This window comes from Musca autumnalis, unplaced genomic scaffold (genome assembly GCF_047663935.1).
Source record: "Musca autumnalis isolate F117 unplaced genomic scaffold, ASM4766393v1 scaffold_2, whole genome shotgun sequence".
Lineage (NCBI taxonomy): Eukaryota > Metazoa > Arthropoda > Insecta > Diptera > Muscidae > Musca > Musca autumnalis.
The window spans coordinates 108,132,035-108,158,713 of NW_027411755.1; the positions used below are offsets into that span (position 1 = coordinate 108,132,035).

General features: G+C 35.4%; 1 protein-coding gene across 3 annotated transcripts in view; it reads left to right on the forward strand.

The window, feature by feature from the left end:
• Positions 1–26,679, forward strand: part of Cog4 (conserved oligomeric Golgi complex subunit 4) — a 342,681-nt gene that overhangs the window by 272,852 nt on the left and 43,150 nt on the right. For all 3 annotated transcript variants that reach the window (XM_073968720.1, XM_073968721.1, XM_073968719.1), the window contains exon 5: positions 22,559–22,744. In XM_073968720.1, coding sequence (XP_073824821.1) covers positions 22,559–22,744 — 186 coding nt within the window. The remainder of the gene's footprint in view (positions 1–22,558; positions 22,745–26,679) is intronic.

Here is a 26,679-nt window from a genome sequence, read left to right on the forward strand (position 1 = left end):
CATTTCTTTTTTCTTCTAATAAAGAAATCATCTCCTTAAATGGCGGAAATAAAAACATCCCTTTTAGCTCCGAGTTTTTAAAATATCTTACAAGCTTTTTGAGCAGTCAATCAGTTTTCCCAATTCGGGAAGAGGATGTTTTTCAACAACATCATCCATAACTAAGTTCAAATTGTGGCAAGCGCAAGGTATACGTTTAAATCATTTAAAATCCGAAACAACGTTGGAACCACTGTCGGTTACAAATACAGAATTTCCCAACTTGTCTTCAATATCAAATAAAATTTAGCAAGATAAACAACTGATTTTCAAAGACAGTATAGCTCTGTACCAGAACTAAAAAGTTTTTACAATTTTTACCACTTTTACACATTTTGCGTTCCCGTACACAAAATTTATATGAAAATCGTTTACGACTTTTACAACTTTTACGACTTTTACCAATTTATAAAGTACGGGAACAGGCCATATATTGTATTAACCCGCTGAATTGTTTTTGTATTTGCTTCTCTCTCATGAACGATACAAATGGCAAACAAACATCATATTTTTGTTCTGGCATCTCCATCAGCGTTGCCAGTATTTTTTAGCCTCTTTTCCCCAACTTGTCCAAAACTTTTCCCCAAAATTCCCCAGATTTTATTGAATTTCCTCAAAAAAATCCCCAAAATTTTTTAAACAAATAATTACAAAAAAATCAAAAGTAGTTTTATCTTGCTATTGAAATTCATATCATTAAACTTGTAAAGTATTCTAAACACTTATATATGAATTTAATTAACGATATGAAAAACTTCACTTTCAAGTGATTTATAATCATCAGTCTCATTGGATTTATATACATTTTAATAATGAAAGAGTTGTAACATTTCTTTAAATTGAGTTGTTAGAAAATTGAGCATTTATTCTTGTAACTCACTGCATTTTATTTCTGAAAAGACTCTCTCTTCTTACGAATTACTTGTTGGAACGGAAAGCATATCCATTGCGATTCGGAGACATCCGTGGAGATTTTTGTGTTGACGACTGGTTCTAAAAAGGTTCTTATAGGGCTAATACCCCGGTTACACTTAACCGGATTAACCCAGTGGGTTTGGATTTCAAATATCAATTCCATAGCGCAAACGTCAAATAAATCCTCATGAATAAATCCTCTAATGTAACCGTACTATTGTAACCGATTAAGGCCCGTTCTAACATCTTGTCTTTAAAATCCCTTTTTCTTATACCTTTCTTTATGAAAAGTAAGGGATTACCAGGGATTTGTTATTACATCTTCCATTCCATTTCAAGCAAAACAGTCTGTATACATCATATTTACTCAAATCGGATTGGTTGATTTGAATTTGCTCTCAAATTTTACTATTTTTGGGCGCACTTTGAATTATAAAAGTAACACAACGTTCCTTTTAATTTATCTGACACTTATTATTAAAGCAAACTTGTAGGAATAAAAAACGGGTTATATGTCCGATATCGGCCAACATTTAACTACATAATGTATATAATAACGGGCCTAAGCATATTTATCTCATTTATAATTGGAGCCATGAATGCTAAATAAAGTTTATTTTCATCACTGCCCATCAATCCAGGAATAATTTCTGCATTTAAGTCCCCTTCAGCAGTAGAAATGATGGAAAATGTTATTTCAATTCAACCCACTTTTCTAGTACGCTGTCAGTCGTCGATCAGCATGATAACACTTCAAATCTGTCATAAATTATTACAACTGTGACCAGTTAGTGCACGATGCATGTTATTTGTGCGTCACGCGTGCGTTACTACTATTCTCGTGCAAAATCGTGCCTTGAAAAAAAAACACGATCATGCACGGCCAAAAATTTATTCCGGCGCGACACGCACAAACCGGCGATTTTCGAGAAGGCACGAACACGCACTACTCACGGCTCGACACGCGCCCACATCTAGCTCTCGTACTCTTTAGTATGCATTTCCAAAACACCTCCACATCACAACCGTACACACCAACACAGTCCCTAATACCAAAATTCTGAATTCAAACTCTATCCGTAAACCTTTTGTATTGGGAGTGCCATTTACCAAGTTTTTGTATCTTTTGTTTATCTATTTTTCGTATGTCGTCGTATGTTCCCTACACTAAGTCTATTCCTAGACCCAAGTCAATATTTAGTACCTTTTGTACGTACTAAAGTCGCCGAATACTAAATTAAGTAGCATTTAGTATTCTTCGTATACTTATAGCAGGTACTTCCAAAACTACATCCACATCTCATTTAATAATTTAATATTCTTATGGTACGCATTTCTAAATTCAATTCCGAAAAAAACCCTAATACAAAAAATTCAGAATTTTAACTGTATCCATACACCCAATTCACAATTTAGTACCATTTGAATTTATCACCAAAACCGTCTCCATATTACAAACCTACACATAGTGTCCCTAATGCCAAATTTCAGAAAATCACTTCTATACCCAATAACCAATTTAGTACAGTTTAGTACTTTTCGTAGAACTTTCACATTTCACATATCAACCCTAAGCAAGCGATCTTCATTCCAAATATCAGAATTAGAAATCTATTCTACAACCAAATTAGTATCAGATAGTACTTTTCGTGTATTTATAGTGCACATAAGTAAGAACTTCCAAAACTACCTCCATATCTCAATCCTTCTCTCTAACAGTAGTCTAAATTCCTAATTTCAGGATTTTAGCTCCATCCATTCATTAAAATTGTACTGAATTTGGTACCATTTAGTGCTTTTCGTGCCCATAAGTACGAATTTCCAAAACTACCCCAATTATAAATTCCAACAGTATTCTCAATTCCAAATTTCAAAATTCCAGCTCCATCCCTTTATCCAAATTTCCAAAACTACCTAAAGCCAACAATCCAACAGTAATCATAATTCCAAATCACAGAATTCCAGCTTCATGCGTTCACCCAAATACAATTGTACCAAATTTAGTTTCATTTAATACTCTTCGAACCCATATGTGCGAATTTCGAAAATTACCTCAATATCTCAAACCTACTCCAACAGTAATATTAATTCCAAATCTCAGGATTCCAGCTCTATCCGTTTACAGAAATCCAACTTGCACCAAATTTAGTACCATTTTGTACTTTTCGTATCCATAAGTAAGAATTTCAATCCGACACTCCAATTGTAATCTCAATACCAAATTTCAGAATTCCTCCTCTAGCCGTTCGCCCAAATCCAGATTGAACCAAATTTAGTACCATTTAGTACTTTTCTTACACATGTGTATGAATTTCAAAAACTACCTCTATATCTCAATCCTACACTCCAACAGTAATCTTAATTCAAAATTTTAAGGATTCCAGCTCTATTCAAGTCGTACCAAATTAAGTACCATTTAATACTTTTCGTACACATGTGTATGCATTTCCAAAATCACCACCTTATATCAAACCTACATCTCAACCTCAATTCTCCTTCCAAATTTCAAGCTTTTAGCCGTTCACATAATACAAAATGGAACCAAATTTAGTACATTTTAGTACTTTTCGCACACTTTTAGTTCGAATTTCTAAAAACCCGTATCATACACGCTATTGGTGACCCTCATTCCAAATTTCAAGTTCTAGCTCTACCGGTTTGTCAAATACAAACGGTACCATATGTATTACCTTTTAGTACTTTTTCCAAAAACCCAGCTTCGGACCAAGACTGACCCCCACCCAAAATTACAAGATTCTAGCTTCAGCCGTTTCGTCTGGGCGTTGATGTATCATAAAGTCAGTCAGTCAGTCATCACTTTACTCTTTTATTAATATAGATATTTTTATATATTTAAATATGTTGCTGTTTATTAATGTATAAATGAATTTTGATATATAGTCTTTAAAATTATCTCTTGCTTTAAAATTTACCAAATATCTTAATTTACTCCATCATTTTTATGAACTTGGTCAATGAGTTTTGTCATTGAGGTAATGGACAAAGATTAACGATTAATTATGTTCCTATATTTGTTTGAATTTATTCTGAAATTTTACAATGAATTTTGAGTAAAACCTTGATCTCGTCTGCTGATTCCTAGTGAGGTAGCTTGCAACTACCGCGTTAGGGGTCGAAACTTAACTAACGTGGCTATATAGCTTGTGGATGGTTTTGACCATGGTTGGGGGGGCAACGCTGACAACAAAACACCATGTTGTTTAAGTCTTTTGTTATGGTTCTCTAAAAGCTTTCTCTCAACATGTTCTCTGATGTTTCTATACATTTTTTACTTCAATGCTCTCGCTTGTTAGTATCAACCTCCCCTCTATTTTCCGTTTCCTACTTCTTTGCTCTGGCTGTTACTTTCCGTTCCCTTTTTCTTTCGACATCTTAGTTTTACGGCGCGCATACACAAACGAAGTTTATTCATAGCACAGTGGTAATAGCGGCGCAGAAGCATATCGAACCCTACCCACCGACGAGTGACTAGGCCGGACATATTGCGTGCTAGTGCTTCGCTAAACGCCTTGATAATATCAACCATGACTATCTAACGTTGTATGCTACAGAATAAATTTAATGGCGCCCATACGTGGAGCAGGAACTGTAATATTAGAAATGTTGATACCATCTAGCCTTCTTCTACTACATGTTCGGCTCAATCATTTTTTTTTAAGTTTTTTTTTTTAACTTTTCATTTCTTGTCTCTGGAAGCAATGTTTACTTATTAGGATATTGGTTATGGTTGTTAATCTAATTCTATACAAACCAATAGGTGAACTTGTTTTTTTCTCAGTTCTTGTTAGTATTGCTGTGATATATCCCTTATTTGAATTTGAATTCAGTTTCTGGATAGTGGATACGCTAGTTGTGACCACGATACGTCATGACGTTACCCTTCCTATTTGCTTGGATTTATAGAATGTGAACTTCTAAATGATAATCTAAATATCTATATCTTTTTCTTTTTATCCACTATGTTACCATAACAAGAGCAAGCTTTACCGAATTCGCAAGGGATCAAACAGATCCGATATCTATTTTGTTAAATAAACATTTTAATTTTTTATTAAATAACTGATTAATTTATTTATTATTTATTTATTTATTTTATTTTTTTTTTTAATAAACTTGGATTTTCGCGTCTTCGCTAGAAATTTTAGGGATTTTATTTTTAAAGATATCTTCATTTCATTTTATTTTGATTTAGTTTTGGTTTATCAACAGTTGTTGCATACAAAAGGAACAAGTGTTCTTTTTAATTTCTTATTATTCTCGATTTAAAAGTCTTATAATTTTCTGTTACCTATAAAGGGAACTATAATCGAAACTTTGGTTTTTCCACTTTTCGGTATTGTATTTGCGGATAGAATAGTTTATTTCTTTATTCAATTGTTGAAAGCTTTTGCATCAATATTGTAATATCGTTATCAATATATGTCATTTGCTTCGTAATTGGTTTAGTAGGGTTATTTAGCATTCTATTGAGCTGAATGTGTATAATTTAACTGGTCTATAACTCTGTAGTTTTATTTGCAATGCTGTAGGCGGATCCAATTAGATATTGGTTTTAGTTTTCAGTTTTATTTTCTTATGGCTTTTGCGGAATTTATGGTTGTATGTTGTTTTAATACAGCTTTCATTTTATCCCGAATCTAGTTGTATTCTCTTCTTATATGACTGTCAATTGAATTCTGGTAGGCTGCAAATAAAAGTTTACGATTTCAATTGTCCTTTATATCAATTATCGGGACTTCATAGAATTGCGGTTCTGAATCTTACTTTCAAATATTAAGTTTTGGGTTGACATAGGACCTTTTTTTCTTTCGTTAGTTTCATTGGGTTTTCATATAACCTGTAGCCTTGGTTGCGAACGGACGTACGTTTTGCACACGCGCATAATCTCTCTTTACGGTTTCTACCAGTGTTTCATAACAATAAAACCACAAACAATTACATTTACATCTGTGAACAAAGTTTTTAATTTTGTTAATAAATATCTTATACAAAATATCTTATACAAAAATAAAAACCAATAATTTTGTACGATGCTTTCATTGTAATCGTCAATTTCACTTCAGCCCTTGTTGTTCTCTCACTGAGATTTCGTATCGTAGCATGGGTCTCGCGAAAAAAGGAGAATAGATGTGTCATTTATGCCAAACATATGGCAAATCTCCCAACGTATCATACAAGCCATATAAAGAAAACGAGACAACACAATCCAGTCAAAATATCAACGAACAACAAATAAACTCCAAGCAACAAAGAGATGGTGATGATGAATTTGTAAGTGCAAGCAAACGATATCGATACACATCAACACTAACATCATCCAATAACACAGAAATATCTAAAAAAACAACAAGAAATAGCTGAATTGAGAAGAGGCATGCTAAGCATTCAAAACTGCATTCAACAATTTACACTGAACATAACAGCAGTGAGTACAAGAATCGAAGAGCATATTGCCAACATCAACAAGAATGTAGAAACAATAACAACGCAGGTCACTGAACTGCAAAAACGAGACCATGAGAGAAGCGAACAAATAAGTGCTGTTTTACATTTAAACGATTTGTCTTACGATTTTTTGTCTCCTCTTTGCTCATCTTCGTATTTTTCAAACACAGGGATGCATTTTTTCTTACTTTTTACCAAGCGTACCTTTTGTTGTAAAAAAAGTACCTCTAATGTAGAAAAGGGCATTTTATGATTTCTAAATAAATTTATATTTAAAAACGACGTTTTTCTGCCAAAAAAGATTCAAACAGGTGTTGTCACTTTTTTAAGGTAGCAGGGTTTTTCTGCAAAACAAATCTTTGAGATGGGAGGCCGTTGTATCACTACACCGTTATGCCATGTCCAGGAAAGTGAAACCACCAACTTTCACGGCGGAGGTGTTTGGTTTCCTCGATGAATTATTGATCATACTGGATTCGTTTGAAAGGCACCTTGATGTTCTAAGGTTGGTAGCTCGTAAGATTTAAGAATCGGGCATAACTATTAATGAGGCAAAAGGTAATTATTGTTTTTCTGAGGATTGATATTTAGGTTATTTAGTTGGAAATGGTGTTATTAGAACAGATTCGGTGAAGGTGACCGGATTAACCGAGTTCCCAGTTCCCCAATCAGTCAAGCAGGTCCGTAGGTTTTTACGTGTGACTGGTTCGTAGCGAAAATTCATCAGAGACTATGCTTCGATAGCCACACCATTGACTGACATAACGAAAGTAAAGCGCAAATTCGTTTGGACTGGAGAAGCCCAAAAAGCGTTTGAGGCCTTAAAGTCCCATTTGAGCACCGCTCCGGTTCTGCATACTCCATACTTCTCACAGCCTTTTTATACACACTGTGATGCTAGCAGAACGGGGATAGGAGGAGTATTGGTGCAATTCCAATTGCCTTTTTTATTATTTTTATTCAGTATTGTTCATAAAAAATTCATTTGGAGTAGTTTCAAAGTAAATCTGTATATATTATTGATATGCATATTTTTTATTAGTTTTTAGTTTCTTGGTCTTACATTATATTTTTCGACTAGTTTTTCCTTTTATTTGGTTAAGCAATTCTTATGCATTTTGTAATTTACACTGATGGGCCGGTTGGCTTTGAATTATAAGTTAAATAAAATTGAATTGAAATTGAAATTACAGCTCATTATATTGCCCCAGCGTCTTTAAGACGCAACTACTCAGTCACCGAAAAAGAATGCTTAGCAGCAATGTTTAGCATTCAAACATTCAGAACATACGTGGAAGGACATGAGTTCACTGTCATCACTGACCATTTATCATTGAAGTGGCTCATGTCCCAAGACGATCTCAGTACTCGGTTGGCTCGGTGGGCACTAAACCTTCAAGTCTATAAATTTAAAATCGAACATCGGTGTGGTTCTCAACACATAGTCCCTGATGCGCTTTCTAGAGTTAATTACGATGATCTTTCTTGATTGAATTTAGGTAGTCAATCTCTTTCAGAAATACAAAATCATTGTTTTTCGGGAAACAGTGGATTTTTCATTGATTTGGATTCTGATAGCTTTAAGTCTACAGATTATAAAGAATTGTTGGATAAAATAGGGAAAAGTTTAGATAAAATACCAGATTTAAAAATAGTGGACGGTTATCTTTATAGAAGGATGGAGCATTCTAGTGGTGAGCAAGTACACGACGACCTCTCATGGGGCTGTGGATTCCGAGAGATATGGTTCAGGATTTTTTAAAGCGACCACATGATGGTCCTTTGGCTGCACATGGTGGAATCAATAAGACACTGTTTAAGATTCCAAGCCAGACTCAACGTCGATTTTCTTGGTCCTTATCCCAGGTCTAGATCCGGAACGTTGGAAAATTTGTGGTGTTGGATCGCTTTAGTAAATTTCCTTTTTTGAAACCAGTGAAGAAGTTTAGAAGTTTTGGAAAAGGAATTGTTTCATGTTTTTGGGGTCCCAGAGACTGTTGTTACAGACAATGGATCCCAATTCAAGTCCAACACATTTAGTCAGTTAATGAGAAAATATAACATAGGTCATGTATTTACGGCCATTCATGCCCCTCAGGCAAATGCTTCAGAGCGAGTGGCAGCTATCAAGTCATACTTGTCGCCGGCTTAAAAGAATTGGGACAACCTATTAAGTAGTATAGGATGTGCGCTACGGTCCACGATTCACATAGCTATATTTTCTTGCTTTTGGCCAGCATATGGTGACTAATGCCTCAATATATCCTGTTTTGCGGCAATTAGAGATGTTGGAAAACAGAATGGTACGTTTTGACAGGAATGACTCACTTGCCATCATGGATACTAGGGCTAAATGGTTTAACGACAACAATACGAGAGAAAAGAACGATTCTACAATCTCCGATCTAGGGAGGTAACTTATGATGTAGGTCAAGAAGCATTCCGTCGCAACTTAAAGCAGATCAGTTTCGAACGTGGTTAAAACGCAAAATTAGCTCCGACGTTCCATAAAGCACGCATTCGTCGTAAGTTGGAAAATAGCTACTACGAGTTAGATGATTTGAGGGACAATCTAGTATGAGTTTACCATGCCAAAGACATTCGACAATGATGAGTATCTGTCTGCAAGCGTTATCAGCTTTGCTTTCAATTGTTGACCCCCAAAGTCTGATTTTGGCAGGTGGTATGTAATGGCGCTTGCGACTACTCTGTTAGACTTTTTTTAAGTCTTTCTTCTTATTTTTGCCATCCTCCCCCTAAAATTGCTATTTTGTTCTATTTATGAAGATTTTTCCTGATGCTTTCTGTTCCCGTTGCACTTTGCATTTTTTACTTGTATTAGCCGTGTGTTACTACATTAATCCAAAATTGAAATACCAAACCACAAATGGTAATAACGAACAATTTCTTCAATAATTAGCTCTCATTAATTATTTTCTAATAGGTTTGTTTCATTGTGACTACCGCTTTTGTTGGCGCACTTCAATTTCTGTCTCTCTCACATTAGGCAAACGCTCGTTTCAACAAAGCTATACAGTTCTTGCTGACCGCCCCCATAACATCGCCTATCAAACGTATACTTTTGTGCAAAAAGTCCGCCTTTATCGCCAGTGAAATAAGCTAATTTTTCGGAATCTGCCAATACGTAGAAAGTTTCTGATGGGTCATTGGATTCATCTTCAAATTCCGCCAGAAGTGTTAGAAAGAAAAAAAAGCTCCAAGATAAGCCAAAACATCATTAAGTGAAACCAATTTAAGTGCTCAAACGATAAATACCGCATACTCCCCGGAATGACCAAGAAGATTTAAAATCAATAGCGAAAAACTATTATCTTTCATAAAGTGATTGCTAAGGGTATATTTCCCAGTATAGGAAATGGGTAATGATCTTACGGAAATGTTGTTATAATGAGTCTTTCAAGGGTGCCAGCAACAACGCCCTTAATTCACCACGAATGTTAGAAAACATCCGCCACTACATTAATTTCATTTTTCTAGCTACATTTCACGAAACATTCGGTTCTCTGTAAAAATTTCTCTTAAGCAAACTCAGCAACATCATTCTCAACATTAAACGGTGCACGCAACATTTTGCATAACAAAAGGGCATAATAGCAGCAGCGAAGCCGACGTAAGCAAGAAAGCGCTTTCAGCGAAGGACGGTGAGCGGCGAATGATTTGTTTACATTTGTTATTTTTGCTTTGCATTAGGTCTGTACGATAACCCAAAAGTTTGTACAAATTTGCACAAACTTTTACAAAATGCTGTTCGATAACAAACTTGTAAAGTAGAAGAGAGCGAATTTGGAGACAATTGTGAGAGAATTTTGGAGAGTTTTGGAGAGTTGTTTACAAGTTTTTGCAACGAAATTTTTTCTTGTAAGAATTTGCAAGTTTGATCAGCTGATTTAAATTCGAATGCATCATGGTGGACTTCTTGGAAAAAACATAAACAAACGTTTGGTTATTAAAATAAATAGAAATAAAAAAAGGAAAAAATATAAATAAATTTTAAAAACGATAATGTAAGTGAAATGAGTTATTTTGTAGTTTGTGGGGACTATTTTTTATTTTATTTAATCTTTTCCGCCAACTTCTTCTTCTTATGTATCAAATTAGCCGACATCTTGCAAGTATTGGCAAATTGCTGTTCGATAACAATCTACAAATTTTTTGCTTCGAGAGAGTAAAATTAGTGGACAGAGGTTACTGAGAACTTGCTGAGTACTTGCAAGTACAGTTATCGTACAGACCTATTGATTCTTTTACTGAGATGTGGTGATATTAGAGTGACCACATTTGATGAATTAGAAATGTTATAATTTTTTCTTGATTTTTATGGAACTGAAAAAATATATATTTGTATTGTTGTCAAACCGTCGGTAGCCTTTGCTGACGAAAATCTGATGACGTAGTATCTTAAAAAAAATAAATTGTCAAATTTTTAGTTAGTTGGTCACCCTAATATGAACATACATTATAGCTTTGTTCCTTTGCGTTAAAGTTTCTTAAGGTTTTACCACTTTTACCATATTTAACGCAGAAAGCTTTCCTTAACCTCAAAAAGTAGTAGCTTTCTCTTTTACTACATTCTGCTCGACAAATTTCGTTGAGTAAAAGTGGAAAATCTGTCAAAACTGCTGATTTGACATTTATTTGACAATTAAGGCAAAAGCAAAAAGAAAACGACGCGCATTGTCAAAGCAAAATAAAAAGAAATAACATAAAATAAGTATAAACAATAAAAATGTAAACCAATGAAATAAAAAATAAAAGATCAGTGACATTTATTTTGTTTGTTGTTAATTTTTTAAACAGCCATGTTTGTTTTTTTGACCTCGCTGCAAGACCTACTACTTTTCCATTCCTTTACTTCTGTGCAAAACTTTTTACGTGAGAGCAATTTTGGCAGTTTTCTCTTTTGCTACTTTTACTATTAAAAAAGTGAAGGGACAAAGGTTATGCTATATTGTTGTTGTGAATATCAGTGGGTTTGAGTAAGTGAGAAAACTAAACAAAAGAAAAACACTAGTAGTTCGATGAACTTTGTTGATCAGATGGGTTCTTATGCACTTTCTTTTCATGATCATATGTTTTTCAGTTTTATTTTTTTCTCTTGCGCACTTTATTCGGTATATTTTTATGCAGTTACTCCCAGCTTATTTGATGTAGGTACAATTTATTATGAAAAGTTGCAATATTTCGACTCGTTTTCAACCGAGAGTGAAATAAATTGATTTTCTATAAAAGGACAGGCTTACAGTTGAAACATATATTGGAATATGTTAAAAACGCTACACCCTTTTGAAAAGAAAATCAAAAGATTCGTTCTACCCCAAAAATCCTACTCACAGCTTAAATGATGCACCGCATAAACTAGGTACATAAAAGTGATTGGAAGGAAAGATTTGGTCAAATTTTGACCAAAAATTTGGTTGAGCACCCTTTTAAGTTGAAATTACGATATATTCGTTCAGTGCGAATTGATTTGTCCGCTACATTCCATCATGCGTTAGCGCAGATTCGGTGAATAGGGGAAATTTTAAAATTTCGCAACATTATTATGAAAAACATAAATGATGAATGTAGAAGCGCTTAATTTAAGTAGTTAGAGGGCTAATGAAATCATTTAAAGAAAACCCGATCAATAAATAGCTTAAAATCGGGATAGAAACGCCCCAAAATAATATCTTATGGCGCAGAAATGGGCGGGCTAGTGGAACAAATCCTAGATAAAGCTGATCTTTGGACAGCGATATCTGCAGTTATGGTTGCAAAATGGATGCAAAAGTCAGGTTATACTGTAATCATAAGCATTAACTTGCGAAATGCAAAAATTAATGTTGGTACTACTTATAATAGGCCTGTGGTAAATCCCAAAACTACCAAAATCGTGAACTTTGTTTTCTGACGAGAATAAAGGCAAAGAAAATTTCTCTTGGGAGACTTTTTTATATTAAAATTGCTGACATTTATCGTTGTTGAGGTACAATAGACAATTCCTGATACGGAGGAGTCCCCAACACAGGTATGAGTCCGTAAAATATGACAAGCGTTGTTACACGGTGTTGACAGTAATATTTTTTAGAGCCTCTGGTCTAATGCATAGGCCTGAAATTTTTACTCATTTACGGAAATATAGAAGGAAATGTATTTTTGATCAGTTTAGGTCTAATATAATGGGTATATAAAAAATTGGGCATTTTAGACTCAATAAGATTTTATCCCGGTGTTGATCCCAACCAGGCACCGGTCGTTGTGAAGTTCTGGATACATTAACACTGTTGGGAAGTTCCACAAACTGATCCAGATTTTAATTTTTTTGAACATAGATGGTCCACGCGATAGCTTAATATAAAAAACTCGCGATATTTACATCCCCTAGACCTCAATAGTGCACTTCTTGAGGTATGGGGCCATATGGACTATTATATACCTGTTCCCCACGTAGCTATACTATGAAGTCCATATATCATGCTTAATTGTTATTCTGATTCAAAAAGGGAGACCCCATGAAGTTCTAAATATGATTAATATAATAAAATATGGTATTATTTACTATTATGTACTAATTTAAAAAGAGTGCATCATTTAAGCTGTGAGTAGGATATTCGGGGTAGTACCAATCTTTTGATTTTTTTTTCCCAAGGGTATAGATTTTTTAACATATTCCGATATAAGTTTCAACTGTAACCCTAATCTTTTATAAAAGTTCAGTTTATTTCACTTTCAGTTACAAACAAGCGAAATATTTCAGCTTTATTTAACAAATTGTAACTGCATCAAATAAGCTGGGTGTAACTGTATATTTAAATATTTTCCTGTTTATTAATCCAACAGTAATCTTAATTCCAAATCACGGGATTCCAGCTTCATGCGTTCACCCAAATACAATTGTGCCAAATTTAGTTCCATTTAGTACTCTTCGAACCCATATGTGCGAATTTCGAAAATTACCTTAATATCTCAAACCTACACTCCAACAGTAATATTAATTCCAAATCTCAGGATTCCAGCTCTATCCGTTTACAGAAATCCAACTTGCACCAAATTTAGTACCATTTTGTACTTTTCGTATCCATAAGTAAGAATTTCAATCCGACACTCAAATTGTAATCTCAATTCCAAATTTCAGAATTCCTCCTCTAGCCGTTCGCCCAAATCCAGATTGTACCAAATTCAGTACCATTTAGTACTTTTCTTACGTATGTGTATGAATTTCCAAAACTACCTCTATATCTCAATCCTACACTCCAACAGTAATCTTAATTCAAAATTTTAAGGATTCCAGCTCTATACGTTCCTCCAAATTCAAGTCGTACCAAATTAAGTACCATTTAATACTTTTCGTACACATGTGTATGCATTCCCAAAATACCACCTTATATCAAACCTACATCTCAACCTCAATTCTCCTTCCAAATTTCAAGCTTTTAGCTCCATCCGTTCACATAATACAAAACGGAACCAAATTTAGTACATTTTAGCACTTTTCGCACACTTTTAGTTCGAATTTCTAACATCTATCATACACGCTATTGGTGACCCTCATTCCAAATTTCAAGTTCTAGCTCTACCGGTTTGTCAAATACAAACGGTACCATATTTATTACCTTTTAGTACTTTTTCCAAAAACCCAGCCTTATCTGACACCTTCGGACCAAGACTGACCCCCACCCAAAATTTCAAGATTCTAGCTTTAACCGTTTCGTTATTTTCCTGTCTATTAATGTATAAATGAATTTTGATATATAGTCTTTAAAATTATCTCTTGCTTTAAAATTTACCAAATATCTTAATTTACACCATCATTTTTATGAACTTGGTCAATGAATTTTGACATTGAGGTAATGGAAATACTCCAACAAACATTAAACATAAATTATGCTCCTATATTTGATTGAATTTATTCTGAAATATATTACAATGAATTTTGAGTAAAACCTAGATCTCGTCTGTTTAATTACTTGTAGGTAGCTTGCAACTACCGTGTTAGGGGTCGAAACATAACTGACGTGGCTATATAGCTTGTGGATGGTTTCGACCATGGTTGGTCGGGCAACACTGGCAACAAAACACCATGTTGTCTAAGTCTTTTGTTATGGTTTTCTATAAGCTTTCTCTCAACATGTTCTCCGATGTTTCTATACATTTTCTACTTCCTTGTTCTCGCTTGTTAGTATCAAACTCCCCTCTATTTTCCGTTTCCTACTTCTTTGCTCTGGCTGTTACTTTCTGTTTCCCTTTTTCTTTCGACATCCTAGTTTTCTGGCACACATACACAAACGAAGTTTATTTATATTATATATTACTTATCGAACCTTACCCACCGACGAGTGACAAGGCCGGAGATATTGCGTGCTGGTGCTTCGTTAAACGCCTTGATAGCATCAACCATGACTATCTAACGTTGTTTGCTACATACTATGCTTAAAAATCGCTACAACCGGTACCTTAAACAGGCAAAGTCGCTTATGTAGCGATTTAAAAACAAAAATTGCTACAACTCTTAGCGGGAAAGTCACACAATTTTTATAGCAGGTAAAAAGGAAACATGTATCATTTTTATTTCTGATGCATTTAGTTCCATTTTTCCATGAAAAAGAAACATGTCAAAAACTTTACGTTGGAACAACCAAAAATAAATTAAAAACGCGACTATCTGCTCACAAGTCAGATTTAAAACTAAGACAACAAAACGAAAAATCTAAAACTGCACTTGTGAACCGCTGTGCTAGCACATCTCACTACCCAAACTTTGACAATGTGAGAATATTAAAGAACGAAACACACAACAAGAAACGGTATACGATGGAGATGCTTTGCATTCTCAATGTACCAACAGCACATCGTATGAATTTTAAAACAGATATTGACAACAGCGCTCTCAGTTATAGAGGCCTAATAAGCAAAACCACGAAAATAAACAAAACGCAATACAAAAAAGGAAAGCAGTGCAATATTTACAACAGGTGACGATGCACATAGGTAGATATTGAGTAATTAGGCTGCCAACGTCCAAAATTCTAAATACTAGCTAGGCGCAAAATATTGAATTCTAGGTATAGTAAACACTTCCGCGAATTACCCCCCACCTTTTTTTCTAAACCATACGTCACCGCTTCCGTGCAGTTAGACGCTATTTGATCGTTGACTTGATACGTATTTCTATTTGGGCTCCCAAATTATATCAAATTTCGCAATACGCATATATTTTTATTTTAAGTTGTGTAGTGAAGTGAAAGTGATAGTGATTCCTATAGCTCAAGTAAGCTTCTATTAAATAAATAATAGTTTTATCTTTTATTTTTAACTTTCGTTATATTTTTCCGTAGTTGAACATAACCTCTTTTTCACAGAAACAAATTTAATTTTTTTAATTTCAAAAGCAATTTTGTTATGGATCAGGATTCGTCCGGGTCATATTTTTTTGTTTATTCAATACGCTAGACATTCAGCTTTTCTATAAAAAAAACAATAGACGCCGAATCCCGCCTATTCCTTAAATACAGCAGTTCAAAGTTAAAAAATTAAAAAAAAAATTTTTTGTTTTATGTCTTTTTTTAATTTAAATTTGAAGAAGTTTTTATGAAAAACAACCAGAAGTGGCTGGAAGGCACTTTTGAAATACCAGTGCATTCGCTTAATCAAACAGGTCGTCCGAGTAAATCATTTTCGGATTCGAGTGAACGAAGCATGAGAAGAAAAACTGAGGAAATTCGATCAAATGTTGATGATGAAATGATTATACATGCCGCACAAGTCGTATTGCAAACGAATGGAAAAAGAACTGCCTCAAAATTGCTCAAAGAAATAGAAAAATCACCAACAAAGGCTAGTAAATATAGAAAAGCTTATTCCAAGACCAATGAAACAATTGCTCCTTTGACCCCGTTCCAAGCACTCAAAATGTTCGTAGAAGCTGATCTAACATGACCACAATATGAAATAATAAGGGCAACTAACCCAAAGCATTACCCTTGTTACGACCTTTTGTTGAAAGCAAAACAAGAATGCTACCCACCAAAGACGGCATTGCGAGTAACAGCTACCTGCGCAGAAATTAATTTACAATGCCTAATGGATCATACTATTCAACGGTTATCAATCTATCTGGAAGAAGTGTTATCAACCCTTAACGAAATTGAAAGAAATTCATTAACGATAATTTATAAATGGGGATGTGACGGGTCACAACAAGCACGGTACAAACAAAAATTCTCGGAAGACGCCGAATCCGATGCTAGTATATTTTTGAGTTCTTTTGTCCCACTTCAAATTATTTGTGGTAAAGAAAACAATAAAGTGTTGTGGCAAAACCCAACACCATCATCACCACGATTTTGCCGCCCCATCAGATTTCGGTATGTGATACAGATGTAACAAAAGAGGAAATAAGTTATGTGCAAAATAAAATTAAGAACCTCATTCCTACAAAAGTAAATATAGATGGAAAAGAATTTGCTTATAATCACATTTTAAAAATGACAATGGTTGATGGCAAAGTTTGCAATGCTGTAACCAACACGACCTCAACTAGCCGATGCTATATATGTTGCGCCACTTCCAAAGATTTCAATAATTTAAGCAAAAAGAATGAGATAAGTCCCGATGTTCTTGAGTTTGGAATTTCGGCATTGCACGCAAAAATACGTATTTTTGAAAGCATTCTGCATTTGGCATATAAATTGCCCGTGAAGAAATATGGAAAGAAAAGGACCCAGGAAGAGAAAGCATTAGAAGAAGAAAAGAAAAAAGAAATCCAAGAAAGATTCCGCTTAGAAACTGGGCTGTTGGTGGACATGCCTAAAGCCAATTTTGGTAATACCAATGATGGCAATACGAGTAGGAGATTTTTTGAAAACACAGAATTAGCGGCGGACATAACAGGCATTAACCACGAATTCATACATAGATTTAAAATCTTATTAGTGGCGATTTCAAGTGGACACAAAATAAATACAACAAAATTCGAAGAATATGCCTTCAACACCGCGCAAATATATGTGGAATTACACTGTGCAACATTTTTAAGGTGATCCTGTGCAAACAATTCGAACTCAGGATTTTTTGAAAGTACAGACCCAAACGATAAGAAACCCTAGTTTGGTTTTGTTGTGTCAGATCCAGCTCGGATTTTATGGCCCCATCTAAACATGGTTAAATATTGAGTTTTTAAAGAAATTCGGGGCTATATCTCTGAAACCAATGCGAATCTTCTTCTGACCTCTGAAGCAAATTTGTAGATAAGGACAAGAATAAAATATTTGGAGAAATAATAAACTCGAAAAACTACATTTATTGCCTCAAATTTCAAAATATATGCAAAAAATACACAATTTTTATACATTTCGCACCGTATCTCCAAAACCGTTAATTTTTTCTGAATATTTTCTTTTGGAAAAATATTCCCTGGAATATTATACACAACTCTTCAGAACATGTCATTGTTGTAAAATGCCTCTATGCCGTTGTTTTCAGTACATTTTTCAACGACGATTTAATAAAAATGCCAATAATGTAGTGAAATCCGAAATGCGAGAAAAAACTGTTGATGTGAACTGTATTTGAAATACGTGTTGTAAAAGATATGATGCAAAATGAGGTAAGCATTTTAGAGTTTCAGAATGTTCTAAAGAATTGTTGAGAACTTTATTTGGAAGATTTTTGCAAAAGGTTACTTGGTTCAACTCCCAATAGTTTAGCCGATACTGACCAGAATTTCAGCAATTATGTAAATTTTTCTATATTTTATAGATTTTGATGCCCTAGATGGAGTTTTTCTTATGTGGTTTATTTAAAAGATAAGTTGTACTAGTTTAGGGCTACAAAATTGCTACAGACAGCAAGGCCAAATTCCTATTCGTTTCTGAGATAAAGGCCTGATAAATGCAAAAAAGTGTAGATTTAGCCCGGTTTAGATGAGGCCATAAAATCCGAACTGGATCTGACAGGACAAAACCCTACTAGGGTTTTTATAGTCTAAATATGTACTTTCAAAAAATGCATACGAGAAGTTGTTTGCATTTTCAGTGTTGCATAGTGTTATACGACTGGCATCCCATGACTCCAACAATGCATAAATTATTATTACATGGGGCGACCATCATAGATAATGCACTGCTGCCATTCGGCCAATTGTCGGAGGAGGCTGCAGAAGCTCGAAATAAACATTTTCGGTCGTACAGACAGAATTTTTCAAGAAAATTTTCAAGGGAAGAATACAACCGTGATATTTATCAAAGATTGCTTCTTACATCAGATCCACTCATAAGTAGTGAAAGATCGTTAAAGACACACAAGATGTTTTCCAGTGAAGTTATAGAACTATTAGAACCTGCCGAACTCCACACACAATCATGTATTGAGCACGAAGAAGTTGAGATAGAAACATCATTTAATAAGACAATTTAATTTATTTATAATTTTTATTTATTTATGATTTATGAAAATAAAATGTGTTTTTATTATAAAATATATGTTTTTCTTATTTATTTCTTTAAATAAATACATATCTTTTTTAAATATTGTCTTTCGAAGCCATTAACGTCCAAAAATATTTTTGGCCGCCTAAATATTTCAAATCTACCACTGTGCGATGGTAGTGATGCTACCTTAGTTTTAAGTAAATATTTTAAGACTATTTCTTGACGTGTTTTTTTTTTTGCGATTTTGTAAGTTTTTATTTTTGCTTATTTAAAAATAACTATTGTGATATTAAACAAGTGTAATTTATTGTAGATCTTCCTGAATATGCAATTCAAAGAATTGCGAAATATCGAACAATAAAAGATAATTGATATACTGACCTCGAGCTTGAAAAAAATACTTATTTCAATGGTGAACAAAAAAGGTCGAAAAAAACAACAATAAAGTAAAGCAACTGACGATACGGAATTCAGCCATGGACAGCATAAGTCCATTAAAAGAGACACTCTGCGCCATTTAACCGCATTAAAAGATGGTTCAATAAGAAATTTTGAGTATTTTTTGAATGAGTTGGGGCTGAGATAAGGACTATGTTTCCAAGTTTGGCATATATCAAAGAAAGATACGATATTGCATCGTCAGTATTGATGAGAATTTCCTGAAGAGGGCGATCTCGTTGAAAATTTAGGGGTCGATCATCGATAACGTTGCCAGTTGTCAAAATTGATCCACGTATGGCAACACTCAACTGAAGTTGCGAATCTCAGTTGATGAAGCGGCTGTTTTTCAGCAACCACTAATTTTCAGTTGCAGTGAACATTTTCGAAGAAACAAGAAGTTAAATAAAAGGAAAAATAAACATTTTGTTAACCATTATTGATTCTTTGCATCATTAATTAATTTTGAGTATCAATATGGTGAAAATAACGACAAAGCAACAGTTCGAAATATTAATTGATAAACTGAGTGAAAATACAAACTTAGCCCGAGGAGTTCGGGTTTTTGGTGAAACCAAAGCCACAGCGGATGAAGCGTGGAGGTCCATTTCGGACAGTTTAAACAGCCATGGACCTCCAACATGAACACCTGAAGAGTGGCAGATAGTCTAGATTCACTTTAAAGCAAAGTTGAAAAAGAAAATGGCTCAAAATAAAAGAAACTTCAACGCCACTGGTGGTGGTCCATCACAAGAAGTGAATTTATCGCCTTTGGAGCAGACAGCAGCAAATCTTTTGCAAATGAATTTGGTGACAAATCCAGTAGGTTCAGTTTATGGTATTGTGGAATCATGGGATGAAGATGAAATAGAAATAATGTCAACTGTTGAAGCGGAGCAAGCCGTTGTTTCTTCTCCCCAACCAGAAATGGGCAGTGTTCGTCCCACTCCGCGGAGAAGTTGCAGAAATTAGGACAACAAAACAAATCTCCTCAACTTACAGTGCAGATGGCAATTCCAATGGATTCGACTTGTTCCTCAAATTTCTTCTAATAGATGCAATGTCCTGTACATTTTCTTCATCATCAAAAAATAATTCTACCGAACTTATCATTTTTTGGGACAGCAAATAAAATTTGACGATCCGAAGATTCAATGGCCATGTTATAGTACGTTTATATATAACCGGATTTAACAAACCCACTGGGTTTTAAATGTCAATTCCATTATATATACGTCAAACAAATCCTCATAAAGAAGGTTAACCCAACAAAAGCTTGTAATATAAACATGGCCTTATATTCCAATCTTGGGTTGTTTTCCAAATTTGCTCGAAAACTCAGTCAAAATATTAAAATATTGTCCAGAATACACAAAAGAGTTATCCAAAGCGCCAATTTTTTTTAAATAGTTTTTTTTTGGCGAATAGAGGTCACAAGTTTGAAAAAACACTGATCGATAACATGTTTATCGACCACCCAGTTGAGTTGACATTAATGGTACAACATTTCATCTCAGTCGCGCAGACAACTGACAACGCAACTCAAGTTTAGTGGCAATGCAAGATCGACCCATTAAACTGTTTAAAGATATATTACCACATAGTGCGAAGTGGGAACATTTGAAGAATAGCACCTAAAAAGTTGAATATACAAAACTACGAAGAAATAAGTGCCCAGATTAGATATTAGTCATCCAGACATTAGGAGAAAACAAGATTAGTCTTGTTAACAATTATGTTAATATGATAGTAAATCCTGTAAGTAGTATAGGGATTCAACAGGAAGTTTTTGAAACTATGGAAAACGAAAAGTTAATGTCCAAATTGGATAACGTAACCAAGGACTGGCGAATCGCTGAAGAAAATCCTTATATATATGAGTCACGAGCTGCTGACCTTAGCGCCAAGTACAGTGCTCCTAATACTGAAAAGGAAAAGACCGAAGGTTAAGAATCAAGAACCAGCCAATCGTGAGTCAATTGCTGTTTCAAGTGCTATCAAAAATTTACGTGCCACTCGTATACGTATTGATAGCTTGGATAGTCACATTAGTGAATTGGAATCTACAAATGCTGAGTTGCATGGTCCCATTCGTGATTTTGAACAACAAATCGACAATGAACGTTCCCGTCATGTTGTTGATATTGTCAATTTTGGAGATGAATTGCAACGGTGCCGGGATGAAATGGCGCAACAGCTACAAGAAATTGCTGCCTATGACAACTTATTGTGTGACGAAGAAGATATTAGCCAAATCATATCGCTGCTTAATGCCAAGGATGAAGTAGTTATCGGTGCAAAATATCACAAGCGTAAAGGTATACGTCGTGTATCATGGCATAGTACAACCGGAATTGGTGGCAGCAGTGGTCTTTTTGGAAAAACGTATCCTACAAACAGAAAATGGGTATATCATGTCTTTCATCGTTGAAAGAGAGATCCTAGCTGCTTGCTGAAAGTGTTGGGTGCCATCACCTAAAAATAAGTTATTGTAACTCTTTATATTTTTATTATTTTTTAGAACCTTAGTTATGTCTTCAGCAGTTCAAAAATGAATGTATTTGAAAATGAAACATATTACATTTGTTAATGACAATATTTCTATTATGTAAAAAATAACAAACATATTGTTAAAAGATTAGGATCTTTAAGGGCCGTTTGGTAGGAAACAATTTTTCTGTATATGAAGTCAATTAGATTTGTATTCAGCAATGCTTGAGGTGGTAAGGGTTTATTTTTAAAGATAACAAAACTGTCGTCCATAAATTATGTATTTTTATCGCTGTGTGCATAATTGTGCATTAGTAACTGAGCGCCTATTTATGTGTACTTTAGATTGTAAGGCATAGTTGTAACAAATTGGGTGTCACCGTGCTGCAATGGCATGCACACCCGCCTTGCAGAAGTTCGTGGGTTCAATTCCTGCCTTACAACTGCTGCCTTAAGACACTCCTTTTGGACTCGGCGATAAACAGTAGGTCCCATTTCATTGAGCTAATATGAATTGGGATGCACTCATTGATATGACAGAAATCTCCCTTGTCCCATCTGGGATGTTTGTGGAACTATTAAAAATTGTAACAAAATGTTTCTAAATAAAGTAAGTCTCCCTTCAACCCCGGGACAAGCAACTTCTCGTTCCGTTTTCGCTTTCTTGGTTTCTTTGGTACATTTTGTGTTGAGACGAAGAGGCCGGTTCATCACTAACACTGTACTTACTACATTGTTTACACTGCCAATAATAAATAATTAACGTTACATATTTTTTGCAGGAGGAACTGGCAGCGTACGAGGCTGGTGAAACATTTGTACAATTTCTTATTGTGCAAATTGATGGACTACTAAACACTTTCAAACCATGCTTAACATCTCGAAATTATGACGCCCTTATAAGTATTGTAGCCTCTGAACTGACTACAAGGCTGGAGAGAGCGATTAAAAAATGTGTATTTAACAGGGTATGTATATTAATTATCCAAATAGAGTGTTCTAAAAAATGTTATTAAGTTTACCCCCAATATATCTGAGATTTTAAAAGTCCAATCACTATAGATAAATATGATCACTTAATTATTATTAGACATCCGATTTTTAATATTTTTCAAAAACTCTATTAAAAAATTCTGTTATATATACCGTCTACCATTGTATACTTTATATACCTCAAGTTTGTTTTTCCGTTTTATCGCATCGAAATAATCAGAAGTATATATATTCTTGATCAGGATGAAAATCTTAGTCAATCTAGTATACGATAATCACTCTACAAATGTGGCTTTTGGCCTGCACGACACACTTGGACTTGATAAGTACAAAGTTGATATTATCGCCTTGTGGGAAGTGCGATGGAATCGGGCAGACGTAAAAATCACAAACGATTACGCAATGTATTATAGCTGCCATGAAACGAAGCATGAGGTAGGTGTTTGATTTATGGTAATCCGAAGGCTGAAAAATCTCGTGTCCAGTATCACTTCGGTTGATGAGAGAATTGCCACATCCGTATAAAAGCAAAGTCTCATCTGCATCCATGCCGCAACCTTAGAAAAAGACGACCGACCAAGGATATATTCTACGAGCGCCTAGAGAGAGCATATGACCGCTGCCCTAACCATGACTTTCAGATTGTTCTAGGAGATTTTAATGCTAAAATTGGAAGATAAAATATCTTTGGGCCACGGTCGGCAAGTTCAACATCCGACAACCGAATGAGGTTTATCGATTTTGCAGCGGCAAAGAACATGGTAGTGAGCAGCACCAGGTTCCAGAACGTCGACATACGAAAGGCTGGGTGGATATCCCCAGATGGGTAAAAAAGAAATCAGATTGATCAAGTTGTGATCGACGGAAGACATTTGTCCAGTGTGTTACGATGTTCGCAATTCGAATCGATCGAACATCTAACACACTGGCCATTTCCTTGTAGCAGCCAAGGTACGCACTCGTCTGAATGTTGCGGCAAAAGTGTGATCTAACACAGTACGGAAGCTGAATGTCGAGAAGCTGCAAACGCAACAGATAGCACAAGCCTAATCCGCTCAACTGGCCCGCATGCTGAAAGGCGGCACTCCTTGTCCCGATAAATTATACCAAAACCTCCCCCTTGGCTATCAAAAACCTCCCCCTTAAAATATATGGTACGATCAGGAGTGTCGTAAGGCTACTGAAGAGAAGAACGCGGAATACAGAGCAACCCAGCATTCAGTAGCAACGCGAAGCGCGAAAGGAACTTGTCGGGAGAAGAGGAGAGAGGTGAAACGTATTTTCAGGAAAGAAGGAGCAAGAAAAACGTAAGCATGAGAAACTCAAGATGTTCAGGAGTCAGAATGAAGTCTGAAAATTTTACAAGAGTGTAAAGGATATGGCGCAGGCACATTCTCTTGCAAAGATGATGAAGGGAATCTTGTAACTGATACAAATAGCGTACTGAGGATTTGGAAGGAACACTTTATGAAGCTCTTGGTATTTAATATATGTAGGGATGAAGATACGTTAGAACCAATCGCTAATGACAACGTTAAATGTCTACCACCTAGCCAAACAAAAAAAGGAGCAGGAGCTGTTGGACTTCCCGCCGAAATGTACAAGACCGGTGGCGAAATACTAATAAGGAGTATGCATCAGTTAATTTGCGAAATTTGGCAGGAAGAAAGCATACCCAACGATTGCAACCTCAGCCTACTATGTCCCGTACACAAGCAAGGAGACAAGACGGTTTGTGCAAATTACAAAGGCGTAAGTCTCCTACCGTCGAACATTCTGTGTGAACGCTTAAACCCCATGCTCAATGAAATAATCGGGCCATATCAATCCGGTTTTAGACCTGTTAAGTTGACAACTGACCAAATCTTCACACAGCGCCAAATAGACCCACGAAAGACAGAATGACACATACCACCTGTTCGTCGACTATAAGGCCGCGTTCGACATCCCATTTAGAGCAAAGGTGTTTCAAGCCATGTGTAAGTTTGGCATCCCTGCAAAACTAATTCTCCGGGCCTTTCAACACAAAACGAGGTTTCAGACAAGGTGACAGTCTATCGTGAGACCTATTTAACATCTTACTGGAAAAGGTCATACGAGATTCGAATCTAAATACGGCCAGAGATAAAAACAGCACGATATACAATAAAGATGTAATGTTGCTTGCATACCCAGTTGACATAGACATAATAGGTAGATCAACGCGAGCCGTAACAGCCACTTTTGCAAAAATTTAAAAAGAGTCCGGAAGTCAACGCCGATACGATAAAGTTTATGGTATCAACACGCAATTTGTCCAGTAGACTCGGACCGACTGTGGATGTTGATAATTACAATTTTGAGGTATTAAATGACTTTATTTACCTCGGTACCACCAGACATAAAACTAACAACATAAGAAATAAAGAAGAATTATATTGTCCAACAGATTCTACTTTGGTTTAAGTGAACAGTTTAAAGTCAAACAAAACTTACACTCTCCTGTTGACACACGTCCGTTCAGTTTGCCGATCACACAATGAATGTCTGCATGACGCGATTATTTATTGTTATCAACCCTCATTCTCTAATGTACAATTATTGATTATTTTAATACATGGTTGTGTTCAACCAAATAACTACTATCGGTATGTGTTTTACTTAACCTAGGTGTGTTCATTACTTTATTCGACTACAGCTCGGCCAACCTGATAGATGTGACCGCCCCGGTCACATGGGGGTTAAGTTAACTACGCAAGTGTATAGTGTACTTAAACTAATGGACTAAATACTTAAACAATTTAACAACTAATATGTACAATTTATTTACAACTATATACATCGGGCAGAGCAGCCCTAGGTCCCGTTACCGGGGTCATCTGTCTTCCATAATCTCATATTACACGCTTCTATCACCCCATCATAAGGAATCTGGGTGATTTGACAATTTTCTATGTCGCCCACAACGTATCTGTCATGTGGCAACACCTTGCGCACGGTGTAAGGCCCATTGAATTTTGGTATCAATTTTTTATTTACGCCCACTGTCGTATCTACATTTTTTATCACTACAAAATCACCTACTATAAATGAGTTTACTTTGATACCATTTTCATCGGATCGCTGCTCGTTATATTGTTGCGTCCTCGCAATAGCTAATTCGGCTTTGTCTCTAATTTCTGCCTTAGGCCTATGAGGCGCGGAATACATGATACACTTGAGGCAAGTCTTCTTATATTTTTCTATCTTTTGCTTCATTTCTGGAAACCAATAATGCTCTTTCATTTTCAAATAACACTTATCTACTCCAAGGTGACCTAATTTCTCATGCATGGTTCTAATAATCTCAGTTCCCATGTCCTTCGGGACGAAAAACCGCAAATCCTCGTTAATTTTCCTATAAACCACCCCATTTACCATGTCATATCCATTTACCGGTGGTCCTTGTTCTGGTTTTGCTTTCAATTCACTAATTTCTGCATCCCTAGCCTGCGCTGCGCATAGCTGAAAATCTATATCCTCTACTTCTATAGTTGCTACCACCTCGTCCTATTACCCTGTTCTATTCTGGACAATGCATCCACATGGGCCATTTTCTCGCCCGCCCTATGGACGATGGTGTAACTATAGTTCTCCAGCTCTAATGCCGATCGCGCTATTCTGCTATTTATGTTTCTTTTCGCTAACGTTAGCGCGAGCGAATTACAATCTGTTACTATTTTGAATTGTATGCTCTAAGCCTTCGTAATGAGTATATGATTGCCAACGTTTCTAACTCGAAGCTGTGATATCTTGTTTCCGCATCTATGGTTCTCTTCGAGAAATAAGCTACCGGATGGAATACCCCGTCATCCTGTTTTTGCATCAGTATAGACTGCATCACAGTGCAGTTCTGTTTCCCTACTTGGGTTATAAATCGCTAAAATAGGGA